Below are 17,861 nucleotides of genomic sequence, written 5' to 3'. Positions count from 1 at the left end.
GAAGTCCATGTATATGACATCTACAGCCCTTCCCTCATCAATCAACTTTGTCACTTCCTCAAAGAATTCTATTAAGTTGGTAAGACATGACCTTCCCTGCACAAAACCATGTTGCCTATCACTGATAAGCCCATTTTCTTCCAAATGGGAATAGATCCTATCCCTCAGTATCTTCTCCAGCAGCTTCCCTACCACTGACGTCAGGCTCACCGGTCAATAATTACCTGGATTTACCCTTCTTAAACAAGGGGACAACATTTGCAATTCTCCAATCCTCCGGGACCTCACCCGTGTTTAAGGATGCTGCAAAGATATCTGTTAAGGCCCCAGCTATTTCCTCTCTCGCTTCCCTCAGTAACCTGGGATAGATCCCATCCGGACCTGGGGACTTGTCCACCTTAATGCCTTTTAGAATACCCAACACTTCCTCCCTCGTTATGCCGACTTGACCTAGAGTAATCAAACATCTGTCCCTAACCTCAACATCCGTCATGTTCCTCTCCTCGGTGAATACCGATGCAAAGTACTCGTTTAGAATCTCACCCATTTTCTCTGACTCCACGCATAACTTTCCTCCTTTGTCCTTGAGTGGGCCAATCCTTTCTCTAGTTACCCTCTTGCTCCTTATATATGAATAAAAGGCTTTGGGATTTTCCTTAACCCTGTTTGCTAAAGATATTTCATGACCCCTTTTAGCCCTCTTAATTCCTCATTTCAGATTGGTCCCACATTCCCGATATTCTTTCAAAGCTTCGTCTTTCTTCAGCCACCTAGACCTTATGTATGCTTCCTTTTTCCTCTTAGCTAGTCTCACAATTTCACCTGTCATCCATGGTTCCCTAATCTTGCCATTTCTATCCCTCATTTTCACAGGAACATGTCTCTGCTGCACGCTAATCAACCTCTCTTCAAAAGCCTCCCACATATCAAATGTGGATTTACCTTCAAACAGCTGCTCCCAATCTACATTCCCCAGCTCCTGCCGAATTTTGGTATAGTTGGCCTTCCCCCAATTTAGCACTCTTCCTTTAGGACCACTCTCGTCTTTGTCCATGAGTATTCTAAAACTTACAGAATTGTGATCACTATTCCCAAAGTAGTCCCCGACTGAAACTTCAACCACCTGGCCGGGCTCATTCCCCAACACCAGGTCCAGTATGGCCCCTTCCCGAGTTGGACTATTTACATACTGCTCTAGAAAACCCTCCTGGATGCTCCTTACAAATTCTGCTCCATCTAGACCTCTAACACTAAGTGAATCCCAGTCAATGTTGGGAAAATTAAAATCTCCTATCACCACCACCCTGTTGCTCCTACATCTTTCCATAATCTGTTTACATATTTGTACCTCTATTTCACGCTCGCTGTTGGGAGGCCTGTAGTACAGCCCCAACATTGTTACCGCACCCTTCCTATTTCTGAGTTCTGCCCATATTGCCTAACTGCTCAAGTCCTCCATAGTGCCCTCCTTCAGCACAGCTGTGATATCCTCTTTGACCAGTAATACAACTCCTCCACCCCTTTTACCTCCCTCTCTATCCCGCCTGAAGCATTGATATCCTGGGATATTTAGTTGCCAATCATGCCCTTCCCTCAACCAAGTCTCAGTAATAGCAATAACATCATACTCCCAGGTACTAATCCAAGCCCTAAGTTCATCTGCCTTACCGACTACACTTCTTGCATTAAAACAAATGCACCTCAGACCACCAGTCCCTTTGCGTTCATCATCTGCTCCCTGCCTACTCTTTCCCTTAGTCACGCTGACTTAATTATCTGGTTCCTTACAGGCTTTAGTTACTACCTCCTTAATGACCACTGACCTCCTCATTTGGTTCCCATCCCCCTGCCACATTAGTTTAAACCCTCCCCAACAGCGTTAGCAAAAGCACCCCCAAGGACATTGGTTCCAGTCCAGCCCAGGTGTAGACCGTCCAATTTGTAATAGTCCCACCTCCCCCAGAACCGGTCCCAATGTCCCAAAAATCTGAACCCCTCCCTCCTACACCATCTCTCAAGCCACGCATTCATCCTGACTATTCTTTCATTTCTACTCTGACTATCACGTGGCACTGGTAGCAAGCCTGAGATTACTACCTCTGAGGTCCTACTTTTTAACTTGGCTCCTAACTCCCTAAATTCTGCTTGTAGGACCTCATCCCGTTTTTTTACCTATATCATTGGTGCCTATGTGCACAACGACAACTGGCTGTTCACCCTCCCCTTTCAGAATGTTCTGCAGCCGATCTGAGACATCCCTGACCCGTGCACCTGGGAGGCAACATATCATTCGGGAGTCTCGTTTTCGACCACAGAACCGCCTATCTACTCCCCTTACAATCGAATCCCCTATGACTATAGCCCTTCCGCTCTTTTTCCCGCCCTTCCGAACAGCAGAGCCAGCCATAGCAAGAGTCAGCAGCTTAAGGAAAGGAGAGTGAAGAGACAATTCTGTAGTTAGTCGCCTAAATTAAAATAGGATATACAATATGCTGCCTCACTGGTTTAGTCCATTAATGCTCAACTCCTACCACTTAGTCAGGCCTACAGTATCATGCTGCCATTCTCTAGTACTGTTCAAAGGATAGACCAAACCAATCCAAATGATTGGAATTGAACTTTCTGGGGAAGGAGGTGGAGTTGGGAGTTGCCGAGAAGCAGTTGATGGAGAGTCAAAATCAACATACTGTGTTAAAAAAAATTAATTACCCGGATGACTCATTTGTGGGCCCTGTTATTGCTCTTGCCCAGAGCAAACTAATTATCATCTGCCTCCAGGCTCCCCGACCAATTAGGGAGGGTGGGCGGGATAAAGCGTCTATTCTGTCAAAGGAAGGATTTCTAGTTAAAAGGTACCATGACATGGGTTACAAGGACTCACCAACACTTAGATTTTTGAGGCTGCAGCAACCACAGGAATGGTGTGGAGACCTGCGAAGTCTGCGCCCTGGGTCTTCCACTCTTACCTGGAGGTCCTGCTGGGGGAGCTGAGGGGCTGCAGCGAGATGAGCTCCCTTAAGGACAGGAGGAAGAGGACAGATTCTTTAACCAAGCAGGTGTGTATGGAAGTGGCCAAGGAAATAAGCAGCAGAAATGTGTTCCTTAAAACCTGAAGACAGTGCATCAATAGGATCAAGGACCTCAGCAGGGCATGACAAGTGAGTGCCATAACACTTTCAGATGCCAGGCCTGATACTCTGCCGTGCCCAGCATTCTCCTGCATAGCATTCCTCAGGACAACACACCTTTCAGCTCCACTCATTCCTCTTTCTCCAGGCATCTCCTCACAACCCCATCTGAACAGCTAACACTCACACTCACCCTCACCCTCATCCTATTGGCCTCTCATGCCCATGCCTCAAAGTTACCTTCCACAAATGTTGTCCTTCCCTCCTCTCCACACAAGCCATTATCAACATTCACACCTCTCCGCTTTCTCTCCTTGCAGGAGAAGAGAACACACTACCTGCTAAGAGGCAGAAACAAGGGGGCCCTTCCAGTGACAGATACCTTGTTGGCCATTGGCAATGCGTGCTCCACTGGGAAGGAAGTCTTGCTGCAGGAGGCTGCAGATGTCAGTAGTGACCCACTGCGAGAGCCTGAGCTTCCGGAGGCACATGCTCAGACATGTCGAGGGAGCTGATCATCTGCCTGTAGACCCTGTGTTGGGGTCCCACCTTCTTCCAGCTGGATCTTGGTGTCCATCCCCTCTGTCCTGTGGAGGTGCATGCAGTTGAGGAGAAAGCAGCTGGTGTTGCTGGAGCTGATGGTGGTGGTGTGGCTTCTGCTCTTGCCCCTCAGCAGAGGTGGAAGGCGCAGCTGAAAAGCTGCTCCCATGCCATGGTGAAGGAAAGCAGCAGGGAACTACAGCTGAAGGTGAGTAAAATGCCAGACAGGCGAAATGCCTTCCGAGATGTTGGCACTCGCTTGTCAACCAGTGAAAGCACTCACAGAGAGAAGAAGTGCTTTGAATAGCAGCCTCTCAATGGCCATGGTTGGAGACTTACACTGTTACTGAGCAAAACCTTCCCAGCTTGTCAATTTCATTGAAGAAGCTCTTCCTGCTGTGCACTCATCTCGGTGACCCTTGCGAGGGGTAAACAAGCATGGAAGCTGTGCACTTTTGGGAAAGAAGGAATTCATAGTTAAAAAGGCTCTTCATTGCCTTTTTAATCACTTCAATTGCTTCCCTGCCAGACACCTGGGGGTTCCCCGCTGGGCCCGCAGCCTGCCCCGGGGAAAAGCTGGAAGAGGGCGGGATCATGTCGGGATCCCAACCCGACATCATTTTCCGGACTTTCCCACCCCACATGGTCTGGAACCCACCTCCACCAGGCTGAGAAAATTCTGTTCAATCATTCTGATCGGTCATAAACAAGACTACTGGTAGTGAAATGTGCAGATTTGTGAATGTCATTCCTAAAGATACTGTTAGATTCTGGAATCTCGTAATCTTTGGTCACTGTAATGGCCCAGGCCGAAGGAAATTAGGAAAGCTAAGAGAGGGCATGAAAGAATATTGGCAAGAAAAATCAAGGTGAATCCAAAGATATTTTATCAATACATTAAGAGTAAGAGGATAACTAAGGAGAGAGAAGGGACCATAAAAAAACAAAAAGGTAACCTATGTGTAGGGGCAGAAGATGTGGGTATGGCTCTTAATGAATACTTTGCATCTGTCTTCACAGAAGAGGGGGAAGATACAGATATTGTAGTTAAGGAGGAGGAGTGTCAAGTATTGGATGTGATAAACATAGGGAAAAAGAAAGTATTAATGGGATTAGCATCCTTGAAAGTGGATAAATAATCAGGGTAGGATGAAATGTACCCCAGGCTGTTAAAAGAAGCCAGGGTGGAAATAGCGGCGGGCCTGTCCATCATTTTCCAGTCCTCGCTGGATACAGGCGTGGTGCCGGAGGATTGGAGAACTGCTAACGTTGTACCTTTGTTTAAAAAAGGAGCAAGGGATAGACCGAATAATTACAGGGCAGTCAGTCTGTAGTGGGCAAATTATTGGAATCTTTTCTGAGAGACAGGATAAACTGTGACTTAGAAAGGCACAGGTTAATCAAGGATAGTCAGCAGGGATTTAGAGTCATAGAGAGATACAGCACCGAAACAGGCCCTTCGGCCCAGAGTCCACGCCGACCATCAACCACCCATTTACACTAATCCTACATTAATCCCATTTTCCCTCTCACATCCCCACCTTCCCTCAATTCTTCTACCACCTACCCTACACTAGGGGCAACTTACAATGGTCAATTTACCTATCAACCTGCAAGTATTTGGCACACAGGAGGAAACCGGAGCACCCGGAGGAAACCCACGCGGTCACAGGGAGAACTTGCAAACACCGCACAGGCAGTACCCAGAACCGAACCCAGGTTGCTAGAGCTGTGAGGCTGCGGTGCTAACCACTACGCCACTGTGCCACCATAAGGGAAGATCTTGTTTGACCAACCTGATCGAATTCTTTGAAGCAGTAACAAGGAAGATAGATGAGGGTAGTGCAGTTGATGTGGTCTACATGAATTTTAGCAAGTCTTTTGACAAGGTCCCACATGGCAGACTGGTTAAAAAAAATAAAAGTCCATGGGATCCAGGGAAATGTAGCAAGCTGGATACAAAATTGACACAGTGGCAGGAAACAAAGAGTAATTGTTGACGCGTGCTTTTGCGACCGGAGGGCTGTTTCCAGTGGTGTTCCGCAGGGCTCAGTACTGGGTCCCCTTTTTTTTGTGGTATATATTAACGAATTGGATGTATATGTAGGGGGCATGATCAAGAAGTTTGCAGACGACACAAAAATTGGCCGTGTGGTAGATAGCAAGGAGGATAGCTGTAGGCTGCAGGAAGATATTAACGGGCTGGTAAGGGAGGCAGAAAAGTGGCAAATGGAATTCAACTTGAAATATTATACTCCTCAGCACCATCACCTTTGACCCAGATAAATATGCACAAAGACAAATGGAATGCTCACCCTTCCCTCTCCATGTCGTCTGTGCTGACACTGTACATCTATAAAATGCAAGAACATATCTTCAGAAACTTAACACAAAGAAATGTTGTACATTGTGCTAGAGTGGGAAAGAAGAATAAAAATTATATAAATCAGTTTGAAATTTCCTCACCATTGATAATTTCCAGTTCCGTCTTTTCCTGCACACTTGAAAAATTTGATGGGACTAGTTTGCGGTTCATCTCAGCAGCATTTTACTTTCCAACATTTGAGCATACAAGTTACTGTTTGCACTTAGCTTAAATGGGTTAACACAGGTCAAAGGCTGGGAATCCTGCGGCGAGTAACTCATCTCTTGACTCCCCAAAGCCTGTCCACCATCTACAAGGCACAAGTCAGGGGTGTGATGGAATACTCTCCACTTGCCTGGATGGGTGCAGCTCCGACAACACTCAAGAAGCTAGACACCATCCAGGACAAAGCAGTCCACTTGACTGCCACCCCATCAACCACCTTTAAAATTCACTTCCTCCACCACCAACGCACAGTGGCAGCAGTGTGTACCATTTACAAGATGCACTGCAGCAACTCACCATGCCTCCTACAACAGCATCTTCTAAACCCACAACCTCTACCACCCATAAGGACAAGGGCAGCAAGCGCAATGGAACACCACCACCTGCAAGTTCCTGTCCAAGTCACACACCATCCTGACTTGGAACTATATCACCGTTCCTTCACTGTCGCTGGGTCAAAATCCTGGAACTCCCTTCCTAACAGCACTGTGGGTGTACTTACATCACATGTTCTGCAGTGGTTCAAGAAGGAGGCCCACCACCACCTCCTGAAGGGCAATTAGGGATGGGCAACAAATGCTGGCCAGGCCAGTGATGCCCACATCCCATGAATGAATTTTTAAAAAACCTCCATTAAATTGTGTACAGGGGAATGTCATCCAATTAAGTTTTGCATTCTTATATACATATCACAAACACTCATTTCTAGACGAAAGACCTTTTTCTTTAAAACTTTTCAAGGTAGCCTATTGGCATTAAATAAAAAAAAAATCAGTGTATAATGTCGAGGTAAATCATATCAAAATGTGATGGCAGGTTGAGAATACAGCATGGCTTGTCACCCTTCATAAAGAAAATATTCCCAAAGACTTTTATATGAGTACAGTACACCCTTTTTAAAAAAAAAATGTGCAAAACAAAATGGGCCAGAAATGCAGGCACACATTTGACCTGAATGTGAATGGTGCAGCCCGTAGCTCCACAGATAGTGAGCATCATTATAATGGAGCTGACATGGCATTTGGATCCACTGCTCAGGCCACATTGGCCCTTAGGTAAGCGAGTCTAGGAATTGTGCTCGGACTCAGGTCAGTGACTGAGCAGCATGGAGGCGGATCGGGGGTTGGCAGAGGAAACCGAAGTGGGGATGGTGAAAGAGGCCAGGGATGATGGGGTAGGAGCGACAGCGATTGGTTCCAATGTGACTGAAAAAACATTCCTGTCCTTTCTGACTCCATGTTCAGTTGTTACTTCCCTTCTTAGTTGGCAGATGATCCCTTGGGCTAGTTTTCCTGAGTGCAGCCAGTGAAGGCCTCACGAAACCAATCTTGGACTTAAGCAGTGCTAAGGGTCTAATACCTGTTTCATGCAAGAAGTAAAAGCAATTTATTTTTGGCTGCGTTTGCTGACAACACAACCACTAGGTGGCGCAGTACAGGCACACATGCAAACGCAGCCTCATTGACAGAAACATCACTGTCTGCGACGTCTCAGGCAGCTGTCAGTAATAAAGATGGCGCTGCTCAATTTAACACACAAAAACAAATTAAACTCAAACTCCCTCACCCTCAATGGTGTGATTTCCGCCTCCATCACCCCCCCCCCAACAGTATCCTGCTTCCTCCTGCGATTGCTGCCTCAATCGCCACTTCTCTTCCCTGCTCCCTCCCGCGATTGCTGCTTCAATCACTGCATTCAGTTACCCGCTCACTCCCACGCCCGCCTGCTTGCTGCTCCATCCCGCCATTCTCTCCCACTCCCGACTGCTCGCCACTCACTTCCCACTTTGCCACTTCCTGCCCCGCCGCTTCTCTGGACTGTGAGGCGGGAGCGAGCGGTGGGAGGGTACGGCAAGCAGTCAGGAGTGGCAAGATGGAGCAGCGAGCAGTCATGAGCAGTGAGCAGCTGGGATTGGCGGGATGGAGCAGCGAGCAGTCAGGAGCAGTGAGCAGTCAGGATCAGTGAGCACCCGGGAGTGGCGGGATGGAGCAGTGAGCAGTCGGGAGCAGTGAGCAGCCGGGAGTGGCGAAATGGAGCAGCGAGCAGTCAGGATCAGTGAGCAGCTGGGATTGGTGAGATGGAGCAGCGAGCAGTCAGGAGCAGTGAGCAGCTGGGAGTGGCGGGATGGAGCAGCGAGCAGTCAGGAGCAGCGAGCAGTCAGGAGCAGTGAGCAGCCGGGAGTGGCGGGATGGAGCAGCGAGCAGTCAGGAGCAGCGAGCAGTCAGGAGCAGTGAGCAGCCGGGAGTGGCGGGATGGAGCAGCGAGCAGTCGGGAGCAGTGAGCAGCCGGGAGTGGCGGGATGGAGCAGCAAGCAGTCGGGAGCAGTGAGCAGTCAGGAGCAGTGAGCAGCCGGGAGTGGCGGGATGGAGCAGCGAGCAGTCGGGAGCAGTGAGCAGCCGGGAGTGGCGGGATGGAGCAGCAAGCAGTCGGGAGCAGTGAGCAGCCGGGAGTGGCGGGATGGAGTGATGAGAAATCAGCAGCGGTTGGATGGAGCAATGAAGGGAAGCAGTGATCACGGAAGTGAGCGGGAAACTGAATGCAGTGATTGAGGAAGAGTGCAGGGAACAGAAGCGGCAATCGAGGGGTGAGGCTATACTTGGACGTCATTACGTCTGACGTCATTATGTGGTGACATCACAGTGTGTATGTGAGGACCTGGCAAGCTGGCAAATGTTCGGATGCACTGATGACATCAGAGATCGTTCTGCGCATGCTCTGCGCTGTCAGGAGACACTCCGTTTATTTTTTCCTTTCCCAGCATGGTGAACAGCGCATTGCTGGCCAGAAATGTGCACGTACTTCCTGCTAGCTGGCTTTGTAGGCCTGTTAGCACCTGCATTTATAAGCCAATATTTTTCCACCTCCATCCACTACAACATTCAAGTTTTTGAAATAGACGGTCAACTACCCAAAAGAAATGCTGTTAGATATTTACATCCGTCACCCTGTCAATCACAGCACCCAGGGCAGACAGCGGGACTGAACGCTAGCCACCTGCCCTCCTCTCCCCACCCACCAACCACCATCCCTGCAAAAATTACAATACATTCCAAAAAAAGGTGGCTTTAGGATGAAAGTGTTTGTTATTCTAAGAGAAATGTACCTGTGGAGCATCACACCTTTAACAGCATTAAGCAACAAGCAAAGATTGGACAAGCCCACAAGGCTGATAAAAGATAAGGAACTATAACAAAAAAGCTGATTCTTAACTTGGCATTCCACCTCTCCCAACCAAATGCTCAGTGGGTACATGCATCATCGCATCATATGGTGTGGTATGAAGACATACAGATTAGAACAGTTCCAGGTTCAATTTCTGGACATCATCAGTCAACCAACTATGTCTCAAGGAGAGAGGGAATGACAACAGGAGAAAAAAACATGCAGAAACTAAATGCAAATATTACTGTTAGAACCTGTAAAATAAAGATGCTCAAAACCTGCCAGAGATGGAAGGGGGATTGTTTTTACCTGCCCACTCCTCTGCAGGTTCCCAAAGTGAACGTCTGGTATGAAAAGAACTGGCTGGGAATCCAGGTCAGTCATGGTTTTGAAGAAAGTAGCATCACTTCTCTTCTGCAAGGCTGCACTGCTTAATTTGCCTTCTGATGCTGAATGCCAAGGAGGAAAGACATTATTTTCCTAAATGAATTTCATTCATGAGCTAATACTCAGAACTTTAAAAAATAGAATTTGTTATTGAAATCTGCTTACGAGGGTTTACTTGGTTCACCGTTCCCACGGCTTTTCCTTTCTTCCGGTTCTGTTTCCGCTCTTCATCTCGGATTTTCCTCTCAGCTCCCTGAATATAAGAAAAGGGATTTAACAGAAAAATTGTTGTGGGCTGCAACAGTAAGCCTATGAGCATCAGAAAGTGGGTTCTATTTGGATATGAAGTAGAGAGATTTTTTAAAAAAAATTACATTCTTTTAATATTGCTCTTTTGAAAACTGGTTGTCTTTAGCCTTGTAACTGCAGCAAAAGTTGGGAATGTGAGAAAGTTGGGAATGTGAGAAAGTTGGGAATGTGAGAGAGCACATGAAAAGGAATAAATGAATATGTACAGTAGTGTAATGATTGTGGCATCGTACTAGCAACCCATAATCATAATTTTATATCCCACAATGGCAAGTTGTCACAAAAAAGTCATAGTTGTGGCTAATACCAGGGAAAATAACCACAAAAGCTGCCATACTGTCAGGAAAAACCCAACTTGTTCAATAATTTCCATCAAGGAAGGAATCTGCCTTGCAACTCCAGTCCCACAATATGTGGTTCACTGTTAATGCCTTCGGAAATGTTCGAAAAACAATCACTATGAAACTGAATAATAAGAGAAATATTTGATGGACCGATCAGCAACAATCTTGACCGTGGATCAAGCAATCAACACTGCTAAATCATCCCTCATCAACGTCTGGTGATCAGTGTTGAAGTTTAAAGAGTGGTCCCATAAACAAGATCCAATGATAGCTGTACTCACAGAATCCTGTCCATCAGATGACCTTCTGGATTTCTCCATCACCATCCCTGGGTATATCCTGTCCACTGGCAGGAATAACCCACCAAATGTGGGAGCACAGTGGTATATAGTGGTTCTCAACATTGATTCTGGACCTCATGAAATTTCATGACTACAAATTAAACAAGACCAAGGAAACCTCCTGCTCATTACCATCTAGTGCCTGCCCCCTGAATTCCATTTGAAGGAAACAAGGGCACAGATGAGGGCAAGGGACTTCAATTATGCACCATCACTTATTGAACTGTTTAAAGGCTGAAGGGCACAGCTGTCAGACATGAAAGAGTAGGCAACTTGGCCTCAACCTCACCAACCTACCTGTCTATGGGCCCTGACATGCCAGACCCACACCAATGTAGCTGATCTTAACTGCCCTCCAAAATGACCCAGCAAGCCACTCAATTGTACCAAATCACTACAAGTACAATCACCTTGGGAGTACCTGCACCACACGGACTGCAGGATTTCAAGAAAATGGCTCACCACTACCTTCTCAGGGACAATTAAGAATGAGCAATAAATGTTGGCCTTGCCAGGGATGCCCACAATCTATGAATGAATAATAAAAGGCTGTAGTACTGAAGACCTGTGCACCATATCTAGCTGCCTTAATACTTAAAACTATTCCAATGTAGCTATGACACTGGCATCAGCTTGATAATGTCTAAAGTTGCCCAGATGTGTCCTATCCACAAGAAAAATCTAACCTGGTTGATTATTACCCTGTCAGACCCATCACCAAATCAAATTGAAGAGGTCATCAATAGCAACATCTGCTCACCAATAGCCTGGTTGCTTATTGGTTAATCTAATGGTCATTTCAGTTTCCACCTGAACACTGGGCTGCAGACTTTATCATAGCCATGATCTAGACATGAATGCAGGAGCTGACTGCCAGAGGAGAGGTGCAAATAACTGCCTTTGAACTCAAATCAGAATTCAACAAAGGCTGCGTTTGCTGACAACACAACCACTAGGTGGCACAGTACTTGCACATGCACAAATGCAGGCTCTACAACTGCGACATTCAGGCAGCTGCCAGGATTAAAGATGGCGCTGCTCAATTTATCACAGGAAATGCTTATGGCTAGATCATTCGAGCAAACTAACCTTACATTAAATTGGATGGAAGCCCAGTAATAGTTATAGGATACTAACTGTAATCCTCAGATCTATTTAATATTCCAGTAATCCTATTAAATATAAAAGGAATTTTATGATTGAATTTCCATTTCAAGATAGCGAATTGTCACCCCCATCGAAAATCAGGCAGAGTATAAAATGTGCTGCCAATTCGTTATTGTGATTTGTTTATATGACTGACCAGGACTGATTTCACCCGAATGCAGCTACTAGCTCCCGCCCCACTGGCCGCTCTCCCCCTTCGACAACTCGCTCTCCTCCAACTCGGCCGCTCGCTCCAGACCTCGTTGTTTCCCCTTGACTAGACTTGACTATTCCAACACACTCCTGGCCGGCCTCCCACATTTGACCCTTTGTAAATTTGACATTATCTAAAACTCAACTGCCTGTGTCCTAACTTGCACCAAATCCTTTTCACCCATCACCCCCGTGCTCGCTGATCAACACTGGCTCCTGGTTAAGCAACACATCAATTTTAAAATTATCATCCTTGTTTTCAAATCCCTCCTTGTCCTTGCCCCTCCCTATCTTTGTAATCGCCTCCAACTCCACAATCGTTTGAGATATCTGCGCTCCTCTAATTCTGGCTTCTTGCGCATTCCCAATTTTAATCACTCCAACATCAGTGGTCACACCTTCAGCTACCTAGGTCATAAGCTCTGGAATTCCCTCTGTAAACCTCTCCGCCTCTCTACCACATTTTCCTCCTTTAAGATGCGCCTTAAAATCTACCTCTTTGACCAAGCTTTTGGTCATCTGCCTTAATATCTCCTTGTTTGGATCGGTGTCAAATTTTGTTTTATAATGTTCCTGTGAAGAGCCTTGGGACATTTTATTACGTTATATAACCAGGCGCTATATAAATACAAGTTGTAGTTATGTAGAACATACAGCGCAGAAACAGGATTATGGGAACAACCTCCTTAAATTCTAAACAACAGATCTTCGAGCATGAATTCACTTTCGAATCTCATCAATGAACCTGCTGTGTGTAATTGTGAAAAATCAACACAAGATGGTGCCAACACATTGTTTTAGCATTAACAAAACATGGTCCCCAAAGCTCCAGTTCATCCATTAGCTGACTCTTCTATATGGTTCATTGTGAAAGCTTTAATTGTTTGTGCTCTCACACAATCTACTGTGCAATACTGTAGCAGAAATGTAGCAATTGAAAGGGATTTTGGTTTGAGAAAGCAAATCAGAAAACTTGTTTAAGAAATGTCAATGGCTCCCTGGCCAGTTGGATTAGAGGGTACAGATACAGCATGCCTATACATTTCATTTTGGCAATTATCATAAAGCCATTCTTTTCCTTTGAGAATGGAACTCCTGATGTGATTGCACAAGAACCCTCCAACGATAATAAACCTGTTGTTCCTAAACAATGTTTTGGGAACTTGAGAAGTTTTAAAAAAAAGACAGAAAAAATAATCCCAGCACCTCCCAGCATGCTTTGTACACCACACCTTGTCACAGAATACTTTGATCTGGCAGTAGGCCCTATGGATAGGTTTGTTGCTGCGATTGTTGTAGCTGTAGGTATCAATCTGCATCATAAGCGGAAGTCCTTTCACCCCTTTTTGTGAAGAGAAATCTGTGCTAAGACAGTTCACAGTGATGAATATCTGGAACAGAAAATAAAAATCAGGAACAGAAATCAGCAGCAACTGTGAATATTGACAAAACAGTGACATCAACATATTCAATGGGTTCCTAGGCAACAGACGCCACCCATTAACGGATTATGAAATCAAAAGAGCAAGATGGGCCCTGCTTGTTTAGTAAACATAACAATGGGGTTTCATGTTCCATAGTGCAGGTGCAACACAGCTGTGAACTGGAGGTCACCATGAAGTAATCTCACATTACAAGGAAAGGCATTTCTTGCTATCACCTCGTCTCATCCCTTTTCGGGCCCTCACTTTCCCGCTCTGCTAAACTGAAGGAACAGTCTTAAGCCACCAAAGCAAAACTTCACGACCAGCTGACAGTGTTGACAGTCATCAGCCTTTTCCTCTCCCGAGATGAAGGGTTACATTTTGCATTGGAGTCTGAATGTCGCTCAAGGCTGAAATTGGAACTTCAGCTTTCAGTTGAGACTTCACCCACGTACCCAACCACATAAAATAGCACGGGTAGGGGGAAGGGCTGATGGGTTAGTGGAACCTTGTGATCCAACTAAGGAATGGGTGATGTCCAATTAAGGTGCATTTATGCTGTAACGTTAAAGTGGGTGCTAAAGTTGTACTGTAAATGTACCATGGATTTCCTTCTTCACCTTCACATTAGGAGCATAGGAATAGGAGTTGGCCATTCAGCCCCTTGAACCTGTTCTGCCATTCAATTAGATTATGGCTGATCTATTTCTTAACTCCATCTATGCACCTTGGTTTCATAATCCTCAATACTCTTACCTTGGCGCCGGAGGAACCGGAAGCTGGTCGGCAGCGAGGACTCCTGGGTAGGTATTTTCCTTAAAGGTGCGGAGCTGAGTAAACCCGAGTCACTACACATGTAGTGTCTCCCACCCATCCTCCTCCTCTAACCTAATAATAAGACCCTTTTTACCCTCCTCCTCTAACCAAAAAGGACTGAGCAGGTAAGCTATTTACTGTTTTTGTTAATATCTATAGTTGTACTTAACTAAGGGGTAATTGAATAAAAGAAATGGCAGCCAGGGGAGTGCAGTGCTCCTCCTGCAGAATGTTCGAGGTGAGGGAAACCTCCGGTGGCCCTGCCGACTTCACCTGCTGGAAGTGCATCCGTCTCCAGCTCCTATCAGACCGTGTTAGGGAATTGGAGCTGGAGCTGGATGAACTGAGGATCATTCGGGAAGCTGAGGGGTTGATAGATAGAAGCTACACGGAGGTCGTTACTCCACAAATCAAAGGCAGCTGGGTAACAGTTAGAGGTGGGAAGAGGTCAGTGCAGGGATCTCCTGTGGTCGTTCCCCTCAACAACAAGTATACAGTTTTAGATACTGTTGGGGGGGACGGCCTATCGGGGGCAGGCTGCAGTGACCGGGCCTCTGGCACGGGGTCCTGCACTGTGGCTCAGAAGGGAAGGAGGGAGAATGGGAGAGCACTAGTCATCGGGGACTCGATGGTGAGGAGTACGGACAGGCGGTTCTGTGGGCGCAGGCGAGACGCACGGATGGTTTGTTGCCTCCCTGGTGCCAGGGTCCGTGATGTTTGTGATCGCGTCTTCAGGGTCCTTAAAGGGGAGGGGGAGCAGCCAGAGGTCGTGGTGCACATTGGCACCAACGACGTAGGAAGGAAGGGTGGCACAGATGTTAGAAGTGAGTTTAGGGAGTTAGGCTGGAAGCTGAAAGCTCGGACGGACAGAGTTGTTATCTCTGGTTTGTTGCCGGCGCCACGTGATAGTGAGGCTAGGAATAGGGAGAGAGCACAGCTGAACACGTGGCTGCAGGAATGGTGTAGGAGGGAGGGCTTCCAGTTCTTGGATAATTGGACTGCATTCTGGGGAAGATGGGACCTGTTCAAACAGGACGGGCTGCATCTGAACCAGAGGGGCACCAATATCCTGGGAGGGAGGTTTGCTAGTACTGTTCGGGAGGGTTTAAACTAGTTTGGGAGGGGGATGGGAACCGGACTTGTAATCCAGGGACCAGTGGGTCCACTCAGAAAGACAAAGAGTGTAGTGAGGTATTGGGGAAGGTAGCACTGTCACAGAGGACAGATGGGCACGGAGAAGGGTTAAAGTGCGTATACTTCAACGCAAGAAGCATCAGGAATAAGGTGAGTGAATTGAAGGCGTGGATGGGCACTTGGGACTACGATGTTGTGGCCATCACTGAAACGTGGATAGGTGAGGGGGAGGAATGGTTTTTGGAGGTACCTGGTTATAGATGTTTTCATAAGATTAGGAATGGTGGTAAAAGAGGTGGGGGGGTGGCATTGTTAGTTAGAAATAGTGTAACAACTGCTGAAAGAATTTTCGAGGAGGATCTGCCGACTGAGGCACTGTGGGTTGAGGTCAGGAACAGGAAAGGAGCAGTCACCTTGATGGGAGTTTTCTATAGGCCCCCCAATAGCAGCAGGGAGGTGGAAGAGCAGATTGGGAAACAGATTTTGGAAAGGAGCAGAAGTCACAGGGTAGTAATTATGGGGGATTTCAACTTCCCAAATATTGATTGGCAACTCTTTAGATCGAATAGTTTGGATGGGGTAGTGATTGTGCAGTATGTCCAGGAAGCTTTTCTGACTCAGTATGTAGACTGCCCGACCAGAGGGGAGGCAATATTGGATTTGGTACTAGGTAATGAACCAGGGCAAGTGATAGAGCTGTTGGTGGGCGAGCACTTTGGAGATAGTGATCACAATTCTGTAGCATTCACTGTGGTAATGGAGAGGGATAGGTATGTGCAACAGGGCAAGGTTTACAATTGGGGGAAGGGTAGATATGATGCTGTCAGGCAGGAACTGAGGAGCATAAGTTGGGAGCATATGCTGGCAGGGAAGGGCACGGTCGAAATGTGGAACTTTTTCAAGGAGCAGATAGTAGGGGCCATTGATAAGCATGTCCCTGTCAGACAGGGAAGGGATGGTCATGTGAGGGAACCGTGGTTGACAAGAGAGGTTGAGAGTCTTGTTAGGAAGAAGAAGGATGCGTATATCAAGTTGAGGAAAAAGGGCACAGGCATAGCTCTGGAGGGATACAAGATGGCCAGGAAGGATCTGAAGAAAGGGATTAGGAGAGCTAAGAGAGGGCATGAAAAATGCTTGGCGGGTAGGATAAAAGAAAACCCCAAGGCCTTTTACGCGTATGTCAGAAATATGAGGATGACTAGGGGGACCATAGGTCCGGTCAAGGACAATAGCGGGAGACTGTGTGTTGAGCCGGAAGAGATAAGTGAGGTTTTTAATGAGTACTTCTCTTCGGTATTTACGAATGAGAAGGGGTGTATTACTGAAGAGGACGGTGTGAAACAGACTGGTAAGCTCGAGGAAGTGCTCGTTAGGAGGGAAGATGTGTTGGGGTTTTTGAATAACTTGAAGATAGACAAGTCTCCCGGGCCTGACGGGGTATATCCAAGGATGTTATGGGAAGCAAGGGATGAAATTGCAGAGCCGCTGGCAATGATCTTTTCATCTTCTCTGCTGACGGGGGTGGTACCAGGTGATTGGAGGGTGGCAAATGTTGTGCCCCTGTTCAAGAAAGGGAATAGGAACAACCCTGGGAATTACAGGCCAGTTAGTCTTACTTCGGTGGTAGGCAAGTTGATGGAAAAGGTGCTGAGGGATAGGATTTCTGAGCATCTGGAAAGACACTGCTTGATTCGGGACAGTCAGCACGGTTTTGTGAGGGGTAGGTCTTGCCTCACAAGCCTGATTGAATTCTTTGAGCAGGTGACCAAGCAAGTGGATGAGGGTAAACCAGTGGATGTGGTGTACATGGATTTTAGTAAGGCATTTGATAAGGTCCCCCATGGTAGACTTATGGAGAAAGTCAGGAGGCATGGGATAGTGGGGAATGTGGCCAGTTGGATTAAGAATTGGCTAACTGATAGAAGGCAGAGAGTGGTCTTAGATGGTAAATACTCAGCCTGGAGCCCAGTTACCAGTGGCGTGCCGCAGGGATCAGTTCTGGGTCCTCTCCTGTTTGTGATTTTTATTAACGACTTGGATGAGGAAGTCGAAGGGTGGGTCAGTAAATTTGCAGATGATACAAAGGTTGGTGGAGTCGTGGATACCGAGGAGGGCTATTGTCGTCTGCAAAGGGACTTGGATAGGTTGCAGTGCTGGGCTGAAAAGTGGCAGATGGAGTTTAACCCTGAAAAGTGTGAGGTCGTCCATTTTGGAAGGACAAACATGAATGCAAAATACTGGGTTAACGGTAGGGTTCTTGGGCATGTGGAGGAGCAGAGAGACCTTGGGGTCTATGTGCATAGATCATTGAAAGTTGCAACTCAAGT

General features: G+C 46.8%; 1 protein-coding gene across 2 annotated transcripts in view; it reads right to left on the bottom strand.

Annotated features, from left to right (window-relative positions):
- grhl2b (grainyhead-like transcription factor 2b) overlaps positions 1-17,861 on the bottom strand; it is a 212,082-nt gene that overhangs the window by 12,763 nt on the left and 181,458 nt on the right. For both annotated transcript variants that reach the window (XM_068032382.1, XM_068032383.1), the window contains exons 9-12: positions 13,393-13,551; positions 9,973-10,060; positions 9,730-9,869; positions 5,984-6,021 (exon numbers count right to left, since the gene is read on the bottom strand). In XM_068032382.1, coding sequence (XP_067888483.1) covers positions 5,984-6,021; positions 9,730-9,869; positions 9,973-10,060; positions 13,393-13,551 — 425 coding nt within the window. The remainder of the gene's footprint in view (positions 1-5,983; positions 6,022-9,729; positions 9,870-9,972; positions 10,061-13,392; positions 13,552-17,861) is intronic.

Source organism: Heterodontus francisci, chromosome 5 (genome assembly GCF_036365525.1).
Source record: "Heterodontus francisci isolate sHetFra1 chromosome 5, sHetFra1.hap1, whole genome shotgun sequence".
Taxonomy (NCBI): domain Eukaryota; kingdom Metazoa; phylum Chordata; class Chondrichthyes; order Heterodontiformes; family Heterodontidae; genus Heterodontus; species Heterodontus francisci.
This window is presented reverse-complemented; position numbering and strand designations above follow the sequence as displayed.